The following is a 20,470-nucleotide window of genomic DNA, read 5'->3' as shown; positions in this document are numbered from 1 at the left end:
CCATGGGGAGGGTGATGGTGCTGGTGGGACTAGAGGACTTTTTTTAGACAGCACTTGAAGTAACAGGCCCAGATCTGTTTTGTGTTACTCCTGTTTTACTAGGCACTCCCCTGCTTCCTGCCCCCTGCCCTGCTGCCTCTGTTTATATGTCATTGTCCAAGCCTGATTTCATCTTTGGAATAAGGGGTGTTAAAGTACCCCCGAGCATGTGGATGCCATTCAATGCAACATGCACACTCCATATCAGAAAAGGTACAAAATAAGCTTTGCATCTGCCTCTGCTACTTCTCTGATTTTCTGACTAAAATATTAATTGATATCACTCTGTTACTTTAATACAACTACCTTGATCTTTAGCATGTTTGTCCTGTCAGTACACCTCTCAGGTGTGAGTGTACTGTTGTCCCCTTCTGTAGATCTTGTGGCCATGTTTAGCTTTCTAATTTATGAAGAACAAATTCAGGTACCTACAATCGTCAGGAAATATAAAGTCCAGTCCTATTTTGTGATAAGAAGGGTGTTAAACACTGTGATTCTGGCTGATTGTTGATGCAGCATCAAAGTCCTTGTGCCCATATACAGTTTTATAAAGCTCCTTTATGATAGGCAATTAGGTCTTATTTGAACACTGTAAGCCATTTTCAGAGATAATTAAATGTAATTTTGAGGTCAGTTTAGGCTGATGCAACCTCTGATAAATATGATGTTATTCGGTACAATGATATTTAATCCTGTGGCTCTGGTGAAGACAGAGCAGCTGTGAGGGAGAGTAACCAGTGTGAACGTATCTGCCAACAGCCCTGCGTCAAACGAACAGTCTTCCCAGCTTGTGGTATCCTCTACAGATGTTTCCATATGTCTTGCATAACAATTTCTGTTTTGAAATAAAGAGCGTAATTATTTTTATATGGTAATGTTTAAAAAATAATAAAAAAAAAGCTCTGGCTTTGAAAAAAAGGTTAGAAGGGTTTAGTGATGCAGATTGGAAGCTCAGTTTTCTGTTTTTATATTTTACTGTTGGACGGTATGACAGACTGGGAATATCTTACAAACAGCACTTAAAATTTGATCTTTCTTTTCTGGTAGTGAATAGCTATATAACATAGACGACGAAGGTGAACTGTATATCCGTAATATTGGATTCCTGAAATATCGGGAAGAAAGTAAAGATGTTTTACATATGTCTTCTACGGATGTTAGCTCTGCTTCTTCTTGAATTTTCATGGAGATGGGAAAGAATATTCAGACAGTAGGTTTGTTTCTGCAGGAAGGATTGCTAATTCAATTTAGGATATACATTATTAGAGCAGATAAGTAAAGCTAGTCTATATTTCAAAAAAATTTACAATTAGGAGTCAAGCCAAACTAGGAAAAAAATATTCTTGCTTCATGCTCTAGAAATTTATTCTCTTGGCATGTTAGCAGATGTGGTTTTAAGAGCTTATCAAATGCTATGTTAAATATTTAAACCGAAAAAATACTGTGGTTGTGTAGAAAAAGGCAATGGCAGAAAATGAGGTTTTTGTGTCAGAGGTGACATTGTTTTGGGCACTTTGAAAAAGAACAGTAAGTTTAATTGAACAAGTAGTTAAAATGTTATACACTGTTTCCCAAGCTGCAGATTTAATCTCGATTTTTGGGTCCTGTAATTCTGTGGCCTTCAAATGAAGTTCTTGTTTGCTTAAGCAAGCTCTGCATCTGCAGCGTGCCCAGAAATCTTGGAGCTACATCTAATGATTATAGAAATGAGCAGCAACACAAATATGTTCGAGTAGCAGCAGTCCAGATTGGTTTACCAATTTTACATATGCTTTGATTTTTGAGGACTGACCATTAAAAGTTACGAACACAATAGTCTCTGTTGTTGTGCTGATGGGTCAGGCAGCACCACCTAGGAGCCTGTGCTTATCCAAGCAGCCGACTGCTAAAACCTGAAATAACAGTCCAACTGCCTGAGCTAGAAATTACTGAAGGCTGGAAAATATATTTGAGAAGTATCTTTATTTATTTGCTTCCCCCTTTCTTACCTTTTTGCATTTTTTGTTTGCCACTGTTCTAGACGGACCTGTGGTATGAACTGGTATGGCTTCTTCAGCTGTGCAGCTGTCTACCTTTGTTAAATATGATTGAAATGCATCAGTGGATTTAGAATGATAAGGTAGGGATGAGCAGCCAAAACCATGTATGTGCAGTGTGCATGCAGTGCCGTCATGTGAACGTAATTTTCTTAGGAGCTTGCACTGAAAATCTGATCAGTTGTTGATGTGAAGACTTCCCTTATTCTGAACTTGGACTGTAGGCACCTAAAGGCAGTAAATTGTCTTTTCCTTCTGTGTTTGTACAGTGCTAACAGAATATAATGTTCTGTGCTAGATAGTGAATTAAATATATTTGATATCTTAAAGTTACTCTTCTGTATAAATGTTTGCAGGGTCAATGTATAAAGTACTATATTCAAAATGGCTTTGAATCTGGAAGCAATCACAGCCACCACTTTCAAGACTATGCACTTATTCAGCTCTTGTGGATAGAAATAATACTTCTAAAAAAATAGGAGTTGAGCCGTTATTGCGTCTTGCCTTGAATTATGAATAAATTCACTGGACAGAATTATTACTAATGCTTAAGACAAGTGCACTGGTCTGGTCAGTGACTTCACGCACAGTAAGTTCTGTCTTCTCCCAATACAATTCAGTTGGAAGAACTATAAATCTAATTCTTTAAGTCTTTCATGTTAAGTCATGGGTTGCTTTTATGAACTTTATTACCAAAGATGAGTAGAAGCTTATACAGTGAATTCTTAATAGCTTTAGTAACGGTCTAAATGTCTCTTTTTTCAGTTTTCATCATAGTGCTGCAACAATGTAAACCTAGACGCTTTTTTTCTGCTTATCATTTTCTTGGTGTAATCAAATTATTATGAAGATTTTAATAGTATTATGGCAGTTGTTCCATATAATAAACTTGTGGTAATATACCTTCATATTAATAATCTCTTGGGTTTTACTTTTCTCGTAAGAGTCTTTGTTTTAAATAATGAATGTAAAAAATAATGTCGACCCTAGTATTACAATTGAAGAGCCTGCTGCTACGAAAGTGGAAATGTCTCAAGGGATTGGAGAAGTAGGTAGTGGTTGATAATTTGTTGGGAGTTTTCTAATTATTAGTTGTCAAGAAAGTTTTGGAAGTACAGGGGGTGGTAGTGACGAACACGTGCACAGAATTTGTTGATCTCACTGAAACAGTTACAGTTTACAGTGAAGTAGTTATAGTTTAAATGCTGAAAAGGTGAGTTAGGCTGTGTTCTTGAACAAAACAGCAGCTTATGTTCCAGTCCTACAAAGTATTAAGTGCCTGTTCAGGTGACTTTCATAAACACTTCTTTTGATTTCAGTGTGATAATTTACATTAATCTAGATTAAGCAGATGCAAAAAAGTTTGCAGCAACTTGAGTCTGTCTGAGCAGTATACTTTCCTGGTAGCTCTGGCTGTCTGGAAGTATTTATAGCATGTTCTCACCTTCTGATAAACTTGGGAAAACAAAAAAACCCTTGTAATTACACATATGAAAGTATGAGTCTTTTGCTATTAAACTTCTGAATAGATGCAAAAAAAAATACTTCAAATCACAAATGGCAGGGGTCAAATAAAGCTTAATCTGTAAGAATCTCCATGTAGATAGAAAAAGAGAGATCTCTGTTAAGAATGGTGCATGAAACAAAATATCATGGAGCGAGCATGGGGGAAAAAAGAAAAGAATATTTTCCATAAGTCAATATTTATCAAGAAGAGAAGGATCTTAGGAAATCCTTCACAGAAAAGGAAAAAAAACCCAAACCCAAAGATAAAATGCAAATACTAGGGCAAGTGATTGATCAAGAGTTCATTCCTTTTCTTTTCTTGCCTCTGTTAGCTGACATGGTGATGAAAAGAGAGGATTAAAATGGGCTTCTTTAAAGCCAAAAATTTATTAGGAAATGATTAAAAACTTATTGTATTTCTTAAAGTGAAGCCTTGCTCTTTTTGGTCCAGCCTTGCTGCAAAGCATTTTCAGAGAAGAGCAAAAGAAAAGGAGAGGGGGAAAATGTAGCTCATTCTAAGTTTATTCATGGATAATAATATCTGCGGAATTTTCCATTTTTTTCCCTGTCCATCATTCACTGAAAACCTAGTGCTCTCCTGAAGGCAGGTCTACATCCAGAAAGGACTTTTGGGTTAGAAACTCAGAAACAGCTACAACTCTTTTGTTTGGAGAACAGTTTTGAGCTGTAACTACCATAACGGTGAGAATCCACCCAGGCAGGAACTAAGTTATGGAAGCAGAGGAATGGCACAGGAGAATCAAATTCTCTCTGTGCACCGCCACCCCCCATCTCCCCCCAAAGAAAAGGTGGGGCAAGGATGAGAAAGTAGAGGCAGAGAAATTTCTGAACTTCAAGGTCTCCCATCCCAGACAAATTGAGCAGAACTATGGTTATTACCTCCACTGAAAACTTACTTCCAGTGCACATTGCATATAACTTTTGGAATCCTAAGGAATTTATCTTCCATACCTTGGCCCATATGGAGAAATACTGGCCAACTCGGGCTTTATGGAGAGGTCAAGGGCTTCAGTAAAGCAGCAGATAATAGAACACTAACTTTGTGACAAAAGCTGACGGTTTTCATTTGCCTGTTTCCCTATTTTATTCTAAGTCTGTACTTTATGATATAGTTGGCATATGCATGTCATGTAGTCACAAAATAAAACAATTTATTGTAAAAAAAAAAAAGGGTGAAAATACTGTGTCCTGAACTCTATGCATGGAACCTGGCAGGGAAAAGGAGATACAATGCTCTGTTTATTCTAACGTTGCTGGAGGGAGGTGAAACTGCAGGTTCTTGTTGCAAAGGGGCAGAAGGTGCTGGCATCAGAGCAAGCATCAGAAAGACAATCAGAAAGCTGTAAGGTGCACTAAGGCTTGCGACTAAGAGAAGTCTTAGTTCAAATACTGAGCAAGGGATCTGTACCAGACATCCATGTCTGTCTTTTGGACCAAAATGTGTATGTACCTTTACTTGTATTTACTTAAATCCCCCAAACAACCAAAATTAAACAACCAAAATTCTGTGAAGAAGAAATGCCTAGGGACTTTTGCCTCAGGATAATGAAAGCAGAAGGGATAAATATCTTAGGTATATGTATCTAGAAACTCCAGTGAGTGTTCATAGTTCTGTAGCACAAAACAGTAAATTCCTGTTGCCACCTCCATTGACAAACTCTGAGGACTAACTCAGAGCTGTGGGTGAATTTAAGGTGAAATGGTTTAAAATGGTTTCACAAGTCTACTCATAGAACAGGAGACTGGATGGCCTAGGAGATCTCTAGGTAACCCTATAAATCCATCTTTAAATAGAGAATCTGGTAAAGCTAATTCTCCATTGCCTGCATTTATTTTAGCTACAAAATAATAATGCAAAAAAGCTAAATTTATTTTAGCTGTCCATGACTGATGGTAGTATGAACTGGTTAAGAATTATACTCTTGATTATTGCTTCATTCTGTGGTGCTTGAAGCCTCCCCCTTGAAGGCCACCCAAGTGCTTTCACGAGGACAGTGGTGTGTATGAACCATTGGCCTCAATCCAGTTTGTAAAATGCTTATAATTATGGAGTCCCATTGAAATGAAATCAGTGAAACAGGGCAGTGCTTTTAGCAATGACACACAAAATCCAGAGTTCCTGAAGAACTTTACATTTTAATTTTGAAATTATTCCTCCTGTTCTTTGGATCTGTTTATAAATTGAGAAAAAAATCACCGTTATGGCTAACAGGATCATCTGAAAAGATGCCCACAATCCAGAGCACAATGCTGTAAAATCTGTTAAATAGCTGACCTACATTTTTTGGATATTGGGATGATACCCACTGGCATAGTTGAAATAGTGGTCAGCCTCCTGGCAGCCTCACAGTTAAGCTGCACCAGGAATCTGCTAACTGTTTAAGAATTCAAAGATGGTTCAGTATGGCTTTTTTTTTTTCCCTACTAAGTCATTCTTCCTACTTCTGAAATGCAAAATAAGCTATTTTAATTTTGAAATGAATTTATCAATCAGATTGAAAAATACTGACATCTATTATTCAGAGCTGTGACTCAGATTAAGGCACTGATCCTGCAATGTAAATAAGACATTTTACTGTTTATGGCTGCTCCCTGTTGCAGTTTGCAATTACCTGAAAACCGTTCATTTGAGGTGTGTGGAACAGTGGTAGTTTTCTCATTTGGTGTTTGCATCTCTTAGGTGAACTACAGTTAGCAAACAGTACAGTAAGCCCACCCCTTGTTCCTGAAAGTCTTTAACACTTAGGCTGGGTGCCGAGTTACAGGAACGGCTTATCTGGAAGGTGCATTGCTGATGCTTCCATAGAATTTTAAGTTCAAAGCAGGTGGATTGTGGGTAACCCAATAGGATCTTCTGTGTGTGATAGTAACCAGTTTAATTCAGGAATGAACAAAACATTGGGCTTATCCTGTGGCAGAGTGGCTCCAACATATATTGCTGAAAAACATCTGAATTATTAAAGTTATGGTTGTAGAATGTACAAGGATGAAAAAAGTTGGCACACTAAGTTCAGGAATGTCTCTGCATGAATCAGGTTCTGCATGAATGTAAAGAAACAAATTATTATCTCATATATCTTTCAATATTTTCTCTTTTATTGTCATGTACCAAATATTTATTCTTGTATCTTTTAAAAATAAAAAAATCCCAGGCCAATTCTTGTGACCTAAAAGGAATTTCAATTTTTCTGAAAAGCATAGTCTGAAACGTTTTCCTTAATAATTGGAGCCAATAGATGCTCCTAGTAGTAAAGTTTCTTTCTTTCTCTCCTTAATTGCAAGCACTAGCAGAAAGCTGTAGTTAAGACGCTGACAATAGAATAAATAGTTGACCTGATGGAGTGTGCCTGGGCTGTAGCCAGGAATCTCATCAATAGATGCTTTCTCCTTTCAGAAATGGTTCTTTCTGTTGGCTTTGTAAGTATTGTAGTTACCTATTTAAAAGTAAAATATTTTTATTTTTTCTTTCTTGCTTTATTTTAAACCAAGCCTTTGGTTGTATAAATCACCACATTCCAACAAAGTGGTCTGGTAGATTGTGACTCTCTTGAGAATAGGAGAGCATAATACTATTTATGAATTATGGTTGGTTCTGTTTTTATTTATATCAATATACAGCCAGGATTACATGTTGTGAATTTGTTAGGTTTAGACAACCCTGAGTGAGACTGGTGTTATAGCTCAGTTCTGTAAAACATTGTGTTATTTCCCAATGCCGTGTATGTAACAGCCATGGTCTGCAATTTTGTTCTCTCATAAGCTCCAGCATAAAGAGACTGCAGCATAAATATATCATTGGCATATTAATTATCTGAATAATCAAGGTGAACGCCTACAGTTTGTGTTGGCTGGACATTTCATTTGGTGGTCAGGAGCAGAGGAAGTGCCAGCTAAATAACAGCTTGCTCCAAACTGTTGGAGACTGATGTTGACCCTGCATTAAAGAAAGCCAACAGCTGTGCAAGGAACCAGATGTTCTTCCTGTTCTACCTCTATGAGGTTACTATGGGTGTAAGAATGACTAGTATGGACTGGCAGCAAGTGGTGGAAATCTGTTTTAAATGATCTAATTATAAACTATAACATTCAGCTTGATACACCAGTCATGGACTAGGGCTTTATGTTTTTTGATCAGTGAGTTTGGCAGATGTTGAGTGAATGGAAAGTGTTTCTTGATGAGACTTCTCATAGGCTGAAGATGTTTTGTGGCTGAAGTTTGTTTGTATATTTTGTTGGCTATTGGTGATTTAGATGAGTAATTTACAGAGCAGAGCTGGTTCTTGAAGGCAAAAAAGAAAACTGATACTTCTAGGAAAAAAAAATGACAGACATGAAAGTTGCATTGCATTTCTGATCTTACAGGGAAGACCAGGAATTTGTTAGCTTGATAATCAAAATTAATTACCATTTTTTAAAACTTTGTATTAAAAAAAAATAAAATTGTGTCTGTAGATGTCCAAGAGAATTGCCTCCTAAATTTAAACTAGCTACCAGATTGGTTCTTCCTGCTGAGAAAGTCATACAAATTGTTTGGGGGCTGTCATGTGGTAGGGGGATTTATGTGACTATTCCAACTCCACCGCTCATGTGAAATAGGAAATCTTTCATAAAGCCACCAAGCTTGCAGAAACCTTTGAGTGCTGAAATTACTCTTCTTAGAAAAAGAAAGAAAAAAACCCCCAAACCAGTCTTAAAGCAAAACTGGTATAAGGTAAAAGTAAAGTGAAATACAGTTCGGATTTTCCAGGAGCCTCAGTTTTGCATTCAACACAGTAATGCTGCCCATGATCTACTTCTGGTTCTTATATCAGTTTACATATATGAATATATTTATTCTAATTTTCTTTTAGGTGATCCTGATCCTTACCAAGTACTATCATACTGACATGGGGAAAGTGCTGGAGAGCAGTTTGTGGAGGTAAGTTCTCTGTTTTTCCTGTAACCTGCCCTGCCTCACTCAGAATAGATCAGTCTCTTTTCCCTTTCCAACTGCTGCTGAGTTGAGTTGGTAGCTAGTTGATGCTAATATAGCAGGATTATCCAGTTTGTCATCATCTTTTACTCCTTCTCTTCCTTAAATGCAGTTCCTGCAGTTCAAGAAGAGTTTGAAATGAGTTTTAACAGTGGAGACAATGATAGAGAGTATAAGGCACCTTCCTGACGCCACTTTGCAAGATACTGTTCTTTGACTTTTCTTTGAAATTTTGCATCAAAGTTACTTAAAAAATTTAAAATATTTATTGTGTTGAGATGTGTCTATTGGGAGTTCTTGTTGCTTTTGAGTACTGTATTCAGGTTAGTAAATATGCTGACTCGGAAGCAGTAACAATTGTCTAGATGAAACATAGTACCAGTGCAGGTTATGTTGTGTCGTCTGACAACTAGGAATATGTAGCAATTCAAATAAATGTCTAAATTGATTCTCATTTCCTTAACGTTAGTGAAATTAGATATCAATATCCTTGTTGCCCGTGTGTGCAGAAACTGCACGCTCAGGTGTATATCAGCACAAAACCAGGGCTAAGATAAGCCTATGTTATGCAAGTTATACTGGTTATCTTCTCATGTGTTAATTGTGTTTTGCCAAGTGGGCTTTTTGTGCTCTAATTTTCTGTGTATCTGTATCAATCTTTCAACACAATTTTTTGCTAGACCCATTATGTACACTTCAAAAGTGAAAGTATTTCACTGTTATTAATGAATGCAACATTGCTCCAATGTTTGCTATGCTAGTTTTGCTGGGCTATCTGCAGCAGGAGAAATACTGAAATATTCTGCCGAGATATCTAAATCATTATAAAAGACAGGAGACTTATTTGAGGAGTCTTATGTGAAATTCTTATGTAGCCCATAAGCTTCAGGTCTAGAAACAAATGGGTTATCTAATACTTTGTGGCTTAGGTACTTGTAAACGTCATGCTGTCCCAAGAGCTTGGCTGGGGACTCAATCTTCATCTGTTTATTTAAGGAACTTTGCAGAGACAGTCCAAAAAAAGGAGTGGATAGGGGAATAGGGAGTGGGAAAAGTCTATGACGAGGACATGCTGCACACCAGCCTTGTTACTTGTTTTGAAGGAGGCTGCAGTGTTTTAACCTTGTGGGATTTCTCTTAGTGACAGCGTGGTGTGTCTTTGTAGTATCTTGTTGTCATACTAGTGGCGGAGTAGTACAGTCTGGCCAGGGGCAGTGGTCCATGCAGTACAAGGATATTTTCAAATAAAATAGAAACTTCTAGTCATAAAAAGAAGGTGTTCAGGAAAAAAGAGTAAGATCAAATGGAGACTGCTTAGTGTAGGCTCAGGATTGGTCTTTTTAGGGCTGTGATGGTTCATTTGTAATTATCGTTTAAACTTAAAAGATGTGCAATTAATTGCACATTTGTTTCTGTTTTAATTTTTGTCCAACATCTTGTGCAAAGAAGACAACTAAATGGCAATTTGGATACTCACATAATATGCTTAAGCACATGTTGCTTTTCTGTTGTATGCCCCTAGCCTATACAACATGTGCAATATGTTTCAAGCTTTGCTATCCATGCATCAGTATAATCTATCATAGCAGTGTTTTAAACTCATTCAGTCAGACTCTTCCAAATAAACTCTCTGTTCTTTTAAAATAAACATAAACCAGGCTTCAGATAATGTTGCTCTCTTTTGAGAACATAAACACTTTAAACAAGGTCATTCAGACCTTGCTGACAGCTGGTATAAAGAAGAATTGGTGTGAACTGCATTCAAATAAAATTGATACTAGCGTGCATCATAGGGAAATCGGGTCCTTTTACTTGCAAGTAATAGATGTGCCAGATGCTTTGTTTGTTTATGAAACTAGGATGGAAAAACTGAAAGGAAGGAAGTGTTTAAGATTAGCACTTGGGCCAGAGGTGGTAGCTAATCCATCCCTAGATTTTCTCCTCTGGGCTCACCTCCTTCCTCTGCCTCTGCCCATTGTGGCATAAAAACAGCACATGTGGTTGTCAGACTGGAGGGGTTACAAGGTGCCTGGATCTAGAAAAGCACAAATGAGACCACCTGGTGCAAAATATATCAAATAGTGCCTCTCTCTGTTGAGATGTGGCTCATTATTTGTACTAAATAAAATAAAAATAAATACTGAACAAAGCTGTCTGTGAAGTCAGGTAACTTTTTTGTTATTCTTTGTGTAAAATGGTTGGCTATAAATTGGTGAAGCTCCATGTTTGCTGATGGAGCTGGGTGTTGTACTTGCATTGGCAGCCTGCCCAGAATGCACAGTGTATACATATTTTTAAACTTTTTTGTTTGATTCTCTTTTGCATTCCTCTCATTTGCTTCAGAACAAATAGACAGTAAAGCAGGTGTGAAAATTAGTATAGTGTTTTTTGTCAGCAGAAAAAGCGCCATTAATCTTTGTGAGGTTTCTGTGTGCCCTAGTGGGAAAGGATCTGTGCGGTTGTTTCCTGAATCAGCCCAATGTTTTTCTTCTTCCTGTCTTGCCTGGATAGATCATACCAGACACTTGATATTCAATAAATCTCTAAGTAAAAATAAACTTGTTTTATAACCTGACCAATTCCCACCAGGTTATTTTTTTTTAATGTTGTTAATCTTCCACTTTAATCTTGCTGATTAGTAAATATTATCCTAGCTTGACATTTATCAGTTCTTTTGTTTCTTGAAACTGTATCTTTCTTTTCTTCCTTTAAAACATGTTTCTTCTTCATCTTTCTCTCTTTTTATCCCACCAATGAAAATAATTTTTATTTTTCCCCTTGCTTAATGGAACAGGGAATGAGAAGGTAAGGGTGACCAAGTGGTATAATGATGCTTATTTGTTCTTAGTGACCTTGGAACTGCTGCCAGACTTTTAAGAGTAATGCAAATGGTGGGCAAAAAACACCAGTTGGGGGTACATGCCCAGTGGGGCTTTATGCAAAGAAGATAGATTTTTTGGAAATGGACCTAGGTGGCAAATTTCTGTGCCTCTGCAGACCATTGCTAATTTGTGTAGGTAATTTATGCCTGCCCACACAAGTCAGGCTACAGGATTGGGAAGCCTAAATTTTAATTACCTTGGAATTTTTTCATTGTTGAATAAACAGTGAAGATGGTGCTGGATATTGAAAATCTTAACTTTTTACTAGTAGCAGCCAGGTCTGGTTATACTGAAGAGCTGGAGGCATAAATCTCGGTGAAAGTATGTAGTTAGAAAACACCAGGGTGTGCTTCTCTAGTCAGCTATTTCTGAGACTGTGCTACATTGTTTATTAAATAATTATTAAGGTTGGGGTAAATTGTACAGTTATTTAACTCAAAATAAGGTAGGGAAATAAACAGAGATGATATTGGTTGCCTCTTGAATAGAAATTAAAATAACTTATTAAGAAGGAACAGAGGAGTGTTTTCAGGTTTACTTTTAGATTTTTTTAACTGCAATACGTATTGGGAGTACAGGTTGGTTGTTGTGTTAGTCCTCATTAGCATAGTGAAAAAACTGATACTGTGACTAAACCCGAAAATTCACATACTAAAATTATCTTCTCAAATTGTGATACTACCACTGTTCCTGTTAGAGTCCACGCACATCTTTATTCAGCATCTTTATCCAGCATGTTTGTGGTATCAAGAACCTGAGTCAAACAGACCATTTAGGATAATAGATACCTGAGCCTGTGTTTTCATATGCTTTATGAACTAGTTTGTGCATAAATCTATAGTTGTACATATTTTAAAACCTCAGCTGCGTGTTTGCTTATGTTGTGTGCCTGCAGCTTTGGATGTATGTAGTTGAATCTTCCAATCAAATATTTTAACTCTGAATTGGTAGCTACTACAAAATTAATGCTAATACTTACCTGTCACCTGACTTAATGAATTCTAATAATGTCTCTTGATAATAATAATAATAACAACAACAACAACTATAATAATTTTACACAAAGGACAACTGAGATGGTAACTGCTGAAAGTTATGCAGTGACTCAGCACTGTATGGCCATGGAATTGGCTTCCAACACTGCCCTTAGAGTGACTCAAAGTCCTGTTTCTGGTATGCATACAGCCTTCCCCTTCTTGGCTTGATCTAAGGAATGAATAATAGATGCTGCTGCTGATTGCTAATAAAGTTTTGATTGCATATTATCAAGCTGTAATGATACGGTAGTGCTAAAATGACTTGCTGCGTAATTGTCATTGTTCCCAATGGCATCACCATGTTATTGCTTCACTATAGCAAAACAAATGGCATTATTTGATGTTAACTTCACCGTTAACTCCTCTTATCATTGCACGCGGAACCCCAGGTAGGCCTGTTTTTAGAGATATTAGGATATTTTGCCCCACATTGTCAATAATGAACTGCTAAACAAAGAAACAGTCTTCCCAACCTGCTTAAATCTGGTCAGATATACTACATGAGCTTTCTGGGACTCCTAACTCCAATGCAGCCTGAGGAAGGAGTGAAGTTGCAGCACTGTGCGAGGAGGTTGTGAGTCCAGGTCAGTGTCTGGGCAGCTGGAGGTGAGACCAGTTTGGTGAGTCTCATGGACAGCATGAGACTTGGTAAACCTTGAGTCAGGAAAACATTATCTTTGGTGGCACAGCTGTTTCTAACCAGCACCCATAAAAAGCCACATATTCAGGGCAAGACCCGTTTGTACAAGCCCAGTGGCAGTCAGTAGTGGCCAGTGCACAGTGACCACGTGGTACTTTGGACATTTACACAAAGGTGCATGCCTACACTAAAGTTAAAATCCAGACTGTAAGGAGCAGGAGATTCTTTTAAGGTAGATACAGAGAACAACATACCACTCAGGAAAGTAAAATTTCCAGACCTTTTGTGGCTCACAAAGTATGGGCATTTGTTTCCAAACTCTTTGGACTTGTAGGTGAAACTCATTTGTTCTGTTTCCTGAAGTTAATTTAAAAAGCAAAGCACAAAACCACAATATGCAGTCCGGTGCCCTAGTGAAATTCTTTCTTCGTGTGAAGTGCTGCTTAATAAGTGAGCAACTGTATTCTGCAGCAACTTGCACTTCCAGATGGTCTTATATTGTGGTTCTGCTTTGACTTTGTAGAAATGGCCCCAAGGGATGGAGTTATTGAGTCTGTGATTTCCATATCAAATTTGCTCTCTTTTCAAGTAAAAACAAAAAGAGAAATGGCTTTCTAATTATTAGCCCAGCAAACTCAGCTTGGGATCTAGTGCCTGGCTGTGCCTTCTCTGGCTAACGCGTCATCCTGAGTGATGCAGGCTCTGCAATCAGAATAAGCTGTCCTCAATTATACCTGTGCAGCTCTTTTGTCCTCCTATTATATCCTTATTTACACCTGTTCCCCTGTGAAAAGGTTTTGGGCAGTGCCATTGAAAAGCAAGTCCTATAATTAGAATGCTATTTCTTTTATTGAACAACAGATTTTTATGCTTTCTTTGATCATATTTCCATATTCACCTAATAGCATTACGAAGACTCTCATTATCTTTGCTGCAATTTCTGTCTGGCTAATACTCTACAGTGCATCGTTATGAGTTGAATTGTGCAGGAAAGTATCTATTTAAAATTTATTTTAGACATTTAAAATGAGCTGTAAAACCATAGTTAGGCTGAAATCCACTACATTCACTTTCTATCAGCAATGTTTTATTATGGGTGACAGGTAAAAATATGTAAAAGGCAAAGGAAGTGAAAGAAGCATGTCTTGGACAAACCTTGGAACATGCAAGATACTTGAGAGATACTGGAGAGAACATGCAAGATACTGATGCTTTTGATGGGCAGTGGTATTGATTTAGGGATCTAAAGGGTGCTGATGCTGCAGTGTGCTTCTGTAGTTGGTGCTCTAATGGACACATGACCCGCCATAATCTTTCCCAAGACCAAGACCCATCACATTGGTAATAACTTTGTTGTTACCTTGGTGCTGCACTCATCCTGTCACATGTCTTGGCTGTAGCTTTTGGCCGTTCAATAATGGAACGAACTTTGGTCATGGGTACTGGGAACTGTTCTCTGAATCATGACATGTAGTCCCCTCTGAAGGAGAGATGTCTTTTAAATGGCTCTCCAGGGCATGGGACATAGCTTAAGGAGGTCCTTTTATATCTGTGTTGCCATAAGAGCATTTAAAAAATATTTTTATGTCTAGTATGTGTGAAAGTCTGAACTGAGAAAAAAACAACCAGCCACACACCCACAAGCAAGTAAAAGCTACTGAAGAAGTCTATCCAAAGTTCCTAACTGAATATCTGTTGCTCCCAGCTGAGAGCTGTGTCATAGCTACTCTTCCAAGTCCTCAGCAACTCAGAGTAGTGATGATGATTTATAATATTTTCATGTTTCTACACTAGTTTGTAAATACACAAATATGACATAGAGACTAAGATCCAGTTGGAAGGCTGTGATTTGTGTGGTCAGGAAAAGGCTCTTGCTTGCAGTACACTTGTGTTTGTTGGAGCTGGTTGCTGCGTGGCTGCTGAGCATGTTAAGTATATGTTGGAGCATAGAAATTTTGCTACTTTACAGGTTGATTTTTTTTCTTTCTTTTCTTTAATCCTCCTTCTGGAAAAGGAATTAAATAATCATGAGATATAACTCATTATAAGTGAGTCAATTTATTAAGAAAGAATAATGATTTATTTTAAATGGTTGAAGAATCCTGTCCTATTGTTTGAGTAACTTGAACCTAAGTCATAGAATTTCTGATGTCTTTAACTGGAACTGCTATCATAAACATTTTGTTATAGGCACAGACTGTGTGGGAATTGTACCATAGGTTCTTGTTTTAAGTAGATTCCTTTTGGCTGGGACTGGTGGTAATAGAATAAGCAATCTTTCCTACGCAAAACCCATCTGGGTCAGTAGCAGTAGGAAGTTCAGGAAAGCCATTTCACTGTCATTCCCTCAGATCTGTCATGGTATCTTACTGCATAAGCATCATACAACAAATGATCATCTTTCTCGCTAGCCTCAGCAGACCAGTTTAAGGTGAGGAGTGGAGAAACAATGTCCTTCTATTCATTACTCATCTCTGGGGTTGTAATTTTGTGTGTGTGTTGCTTTTGCTCTCCCTCCCAGAATAAAAGAGGGAAACCTGCATTGGGACTGCCCATGATCCACTTCTATATGACCAAACCAAAAATTGCAATCTCAGAGCTTTTATTGTGGCATGATTCCTCTGTACTAAATTAATATAAAAACAGTTGAGCCATCAGTTTTAGTTAATCATAAGCACTTTGCTGGATTGTCATCCATTAAATCCCACCGTCAGCAGGCCAGTACGGCAGGGAGGTCTGGAGCCCATAACCTAGGGGCAGATGGAATGACACTGTATATATTATATATTAAGCAATGTTTCCTTTGCCACTCTGAAAAATGGAATAAATAAGAAACCACAATCAAAGCAGCCAGTTTCATTGCTCATCACATGTTCATGGTGATGAACAAAGTACAAAAACCTGAATAGGATATATTTTTAAAACCTGAGAAGGGTGAAGTCATGGCTTAGGGGAACGTATGGTGAAGTAGGTATGACACTGCACTCAAATACTAGTGATGCTGCTGGTTCCACCTTTAGCCTAGTCTGTGACCTTGTGTGAAGAACCTACCATTCCTGTGCTTTCCTCCACATGGTCTTCGCTTTGTTTCTTTGGAATATAAGTAATTTGGAGAACTGATTGTACAACCACAGCAGGACCCTTGTTAGTGCGAGGGCTGAATGCTGCATTAATACAAATAATACGAAGGAGGTGTAATGTTTAGGAGTGTTTAATGTTTGTCTCCACAAAGTTGTTGGCTTGAGCCTGAGGACAGGAGACCATCAGAGAGCACTGACATACCATAAGACTCATCCAAAACCGCCCGTAGTTTCACTACAAGACAGCTACTGATGAAGTGCCTTTTCTCAGCTGCTGTTTTGAAAATGCTGTTTTGCAACCCCCTGTTGCTTCTCTCTGTGTGGGGCACCTTGTGTCACTGATGTGGTATGTGGCATGCGAGCAGCTTCACTTGCTTCTGTAGAATGTATGCTCTGCTCTAGTGCATCCCCTGCGAACTGATTGCAAATTAATTTGGTTGTTGGGGCTGAATGAATGAACAGCTGCATAGTTAATTATGCAGAATGGTATAGAAAAATGTAGCATTAATGTTTTATACTCTCATTATCCCTGCAGTATGGAATACATTTTTCAGTGTGAAAATAACAAAGGCAATATTTCCCAAGTAACTTATTTATTAGGAACTTTGTATTGTTAGGCAGCTTTCTCCTCTTTGATTTGGTACGGATTAGGACAATCAAAACCTCAATACAGGCCAGTTTTTAAAATATAAATATAATCTTATGTGCTGAAGAATTTGGGAGTGTGGGTAGTTTACAAAAATTAAACCCATTTTACATTCAGATTTAAATATCTTGATTCTATTTGGTGTTCTTAAAAATGGAAGGTTAGTTGAGAGTTTTTCCTTCTGCCTACAGCCTCTCATTGAACAGATGACTGACATTTAATCAATTAGTCAATTGAATCTTTGTTCCAGCTACTTTTAAGGTTATTTTTTTGTTTGTTTTGTTTTGTATTCATGGTATTTGGTTTTGTTCCTTCCTACGTCTGCTCCCTCTCTTCCCCCTTTGGTATCGTTTCCTCCTATTGCATTGTGCTGGTTTTGGCTGGGATAGAGTTAATTTTCTTCATAGTAGCTGGAATGGGGCAATGTTTTGGATTTGTGCTGAGAACAGGGTTGATATTACAGAGATGTTTTCATTATGCTGAGCAATGCTTACACTGAGTTGAGGCTTTTTTCTACCTCTCACCCCACCCCATAAGCAAGTGGGTTGGGGGGCACAAGGAGTTGTGTGGCACACAGCTGGGACAGCTGGCCCCAACTGACCATATGGTGCCATGCTCAGTAGATAAAGCTGGGGGAAGAAGGAAGGGAGAGACATTTCGAGTGATGGTGGTTGTCTTCCCTAGTAACCGTTTATGTGTGATGGAGCCCTGCCTTCCTGGGGATGGCTGAATCTGCCTGCCAATGGGAAGTGGTGAATCAATTCCTTGTTTTGCTTTGCTTGCGTGTGCAGCTTTTGCTTTACCTATTAAACTGTTTATCTCAACCCATGAGTTTTCTCACTTTTACCCTTCTGATTCTTTCCCCCATCGCACTGGTAGTGGGAAGTGAGTGACTGGCTGTGTGGGGCTGAGCTGCTGGCTGGGGTTAAACCACTACATGCATATAAAGCAGGGACAGCAACTTACTTTGCTTCAACAAATAGCTATTCTTGTGCTAACTTTCAGAAGACATTTCACTTTCTCACCAATTTTCTCTCCTAGTGGCCTTTTCTTGCTGGCTATTACACTGGCCCTTTCATAGGACTGGTTTTCTGTCTCTTTAAGGCCTGACTTGTCTAGTCCGTAGCAGAGAAGATGCTTTTTGGATGAGGTGTTAAGTGCCTCCAAAAGTTTTTGCATTTTTGCCTGACATGTCAGCTCCAAGGCTGGCTTTTGAAGCTGTTCCAGAACTGAAGTCCTTCTTATGGCAGGGCTTTCCCCCCATTGCTGCTTTGACAGACTGTAGATATTTCCATGACCTGTGAGCACATTTTATGCCAGTTTTCTATCATAGGATCTTACATTGTAATTTTCTGGGGGGAGATGGGCAGGCAGGATGATACGTGTTTTTGACTGTTGGTTGAAAACCACTTGTCTGTGTTTGTTTTTTTCAAATCTGATATATCCTTTCTTTGCCATATGGATATGATTTTTCTTGAAGAGGGTGCATGCAATTGGAATTATGCCCCTTGACAAAAAAACATTGCAGTATTGGTGAAATACAGACACTTCTGGGAAAAAGCCAGGCAAATAAGTAAAGCAGACATACAGTAAAGTGTGCTCTTATATTGTCAAACAGACCAACAGTTCAGTTCAAAAGCACCTACATTGTTCAACCTTTTAATATCCAGTGTTTCAAACTTTCCTTTCTGGCAGGAGGAGGATGCGTGGTCATGCTTTTTGTATGATTCGGATAGATTTTTGTAACACTGATCTGTCCTTAGGATTGCTGGCTGTTCTGAAGACTTCAACATAAAATGTTAACACATGGGAGAAAAAATTATTTTAAATTTTACTCTCTTCCAAGGATCTGGAGATTTATCACTGTGTTATCTTAATTCTTACCATATGCTGTCCACTCCTGACTTTTGTAATGTCTCTTTGGGATAGAATTTAAAAGTAATGTTGTACTGTTCTGAAGTACACTGGCTAGAGTTTGAGATTTCTCTCCCTTAACCCTACCCCAGGGCAGCGCCTGTGTTAGATATGGGTGTCTTAGGTTTCAGTAGGTATTTAATTTGCATTTTCTTCAGCCTGACATGTAAAATTAGAAAAATCATAATATTTTACTTTTTTGCCTCATTTAAAAATAATTGGAAGCAAAATATACATGTGATGGTGTTTTGTATGTGTGATGATTTCAGGTGTGTAATACTTAAAACTCAGTGCTATTTCGGTGCAATTTTCAGCTTCGATCACACTGCTCTATGCTAATGGGAAGGATGCACCAGTAAAATATTATTCCTTTGCACTGTGAGAGGCCAGCACTTTCTGACAAAGTGCAGAAGCCCAGAGTGAAAACTCTCATGCCTTGGCTTTCCATATGGCCTCGGGTAACTATAAGAATCAGCTGGAGTTCCAGAGTGGAAAGCGTCCAAGAAGCACATTTAAATAAAGAAGAAAAGAAAGTTAATTATTTAAAGATCAGAAAATTATGTTACAATTATGCTGTATAAAGCTCCATGACCTATCACGGCATTACCTTAATAGGTCGCAGTTAGAGGACACCTTGACTCCTTGCTTAAATACACTTCAGGTACCTCTCTTGAGATGTACTGGTAGGTGAGATGCAGTGTTGGATTTCCAAGAACTTCACAGTGATAATAGCACTTAGCTTTTTAAAAAGTCGTTAACATTTGTGAAGTACTTCAATAAGTAAATATGAGTATATATTTAAGTATCAAATTATATTTGATTTACATGTTAACTAGAAGTCTTGATACTTCCAAATGCTTGAGTTTTTATATAGTTGCTTGAGATTTCATCTTGGGAATTGATACATGTTGATATAATAATCATTATTATTATAATAAACATTATTATTTCTTTTTTCTTTAGCATGTTTGATAGGGCTGGGAATAGGACATAAGTTTTCTCATTCCCAGTTGATCACTTACATAACTGTTTTGCTGGGAAGTTTCTTCCATGTTGCATACATTCAGAGAATTATTTTGGTTTCACGGGAGCTTTGGTGGTCACAAGTACAACCCCTGCTGAAAGCAGGGCTCATTGCCGAAGTTGATCAGGTCGCTTATGGCCTTGTCCTACCCAGTTCTGAAAATCTTCCAGGGTAGAGATTCCACAGCTTCACTGGGCAACCTCTGCTCATGCTTTGCTGCTCTTGTTGTGAGGGGTTATGTCAGCTGAAATTTCCCATCTTGCAGATTGTCCTTGACATCTATCGCGTATTCCCTGTATATCCTGGTCTCGTATACTCATATTTATATATTTTTAATATATATTTATATATTTATTTTCATATTTATAACCTCCCTTTTAGATACTGGAAAACTGAAATGAGATTCACCATTAGCCTCACTTTCCAAACTTAATCCAGCTCCCTCAGCCATTCCTTGTACACAGTGTTCTCCAGTTCCCTCACCATCTAAGTGACCCTTCACCGGACTTGCTCCAGACTGCTGATCTCTCTCTTCTATGAAGTGACACCAAATTATTTTATCCCGTTTGTAGAAGTGGGATGGTGTGTGCTCTGGGGGTCTCTCTCTGCAGCTCTCCCCACATAAAACAGACTGTGCTTGGGTGAATGCTTTAGAGTAGTTACCTTTTTTACC

The 20,470-nt window shown here is 38.1% G+C and overlaps 1 protein-coding gene across 4 annotated transcripts in view; it reads left to right on the top strand.

The window, feature by feature from the left end:
- The window catches only part of SORCS2 (sortilin related VPS10 domain containing receptor 2), a 579,304-nt gene that overhangs the window by 175,975 nt on the left and 382,859 nt on the right, over window positions 1–20,470 (top strand). For all 4 annotated transcript variants that reach the window (XM_055796804.1, XM_055796801.1, XM_055796802.1 and 1 more), the window contains exon 2: window positions 8,453–8,520. In XM_055796804.1, coding sequence (XP_055652779.1) covers window positions 8,453–8,520 — 68 coding nt within the window. The remainder of the gene's footprint in view (window positions 1–8,452; window positions 8,521–20,470) is intronic.

The sequence above is a fragment of the Falco peregrinus genome, chromosome 2, assembly GCF_023634155.1.
Source record: "Falco peregrinus isolate bFalPer1 chromosome 2, bFalPer1.pri, whole genome shotgun sequence".
NCBI lineage: Eukaryota > Metazoa > Chordata > Aves > Falconiformes > Falconidae > Falco > Falco peregrinus.
The sequence above is the reverse complement of the archived record's forward strand: the minus strand, read 5'-3'. Positions and strand labels throughout refer to the sequence as shown.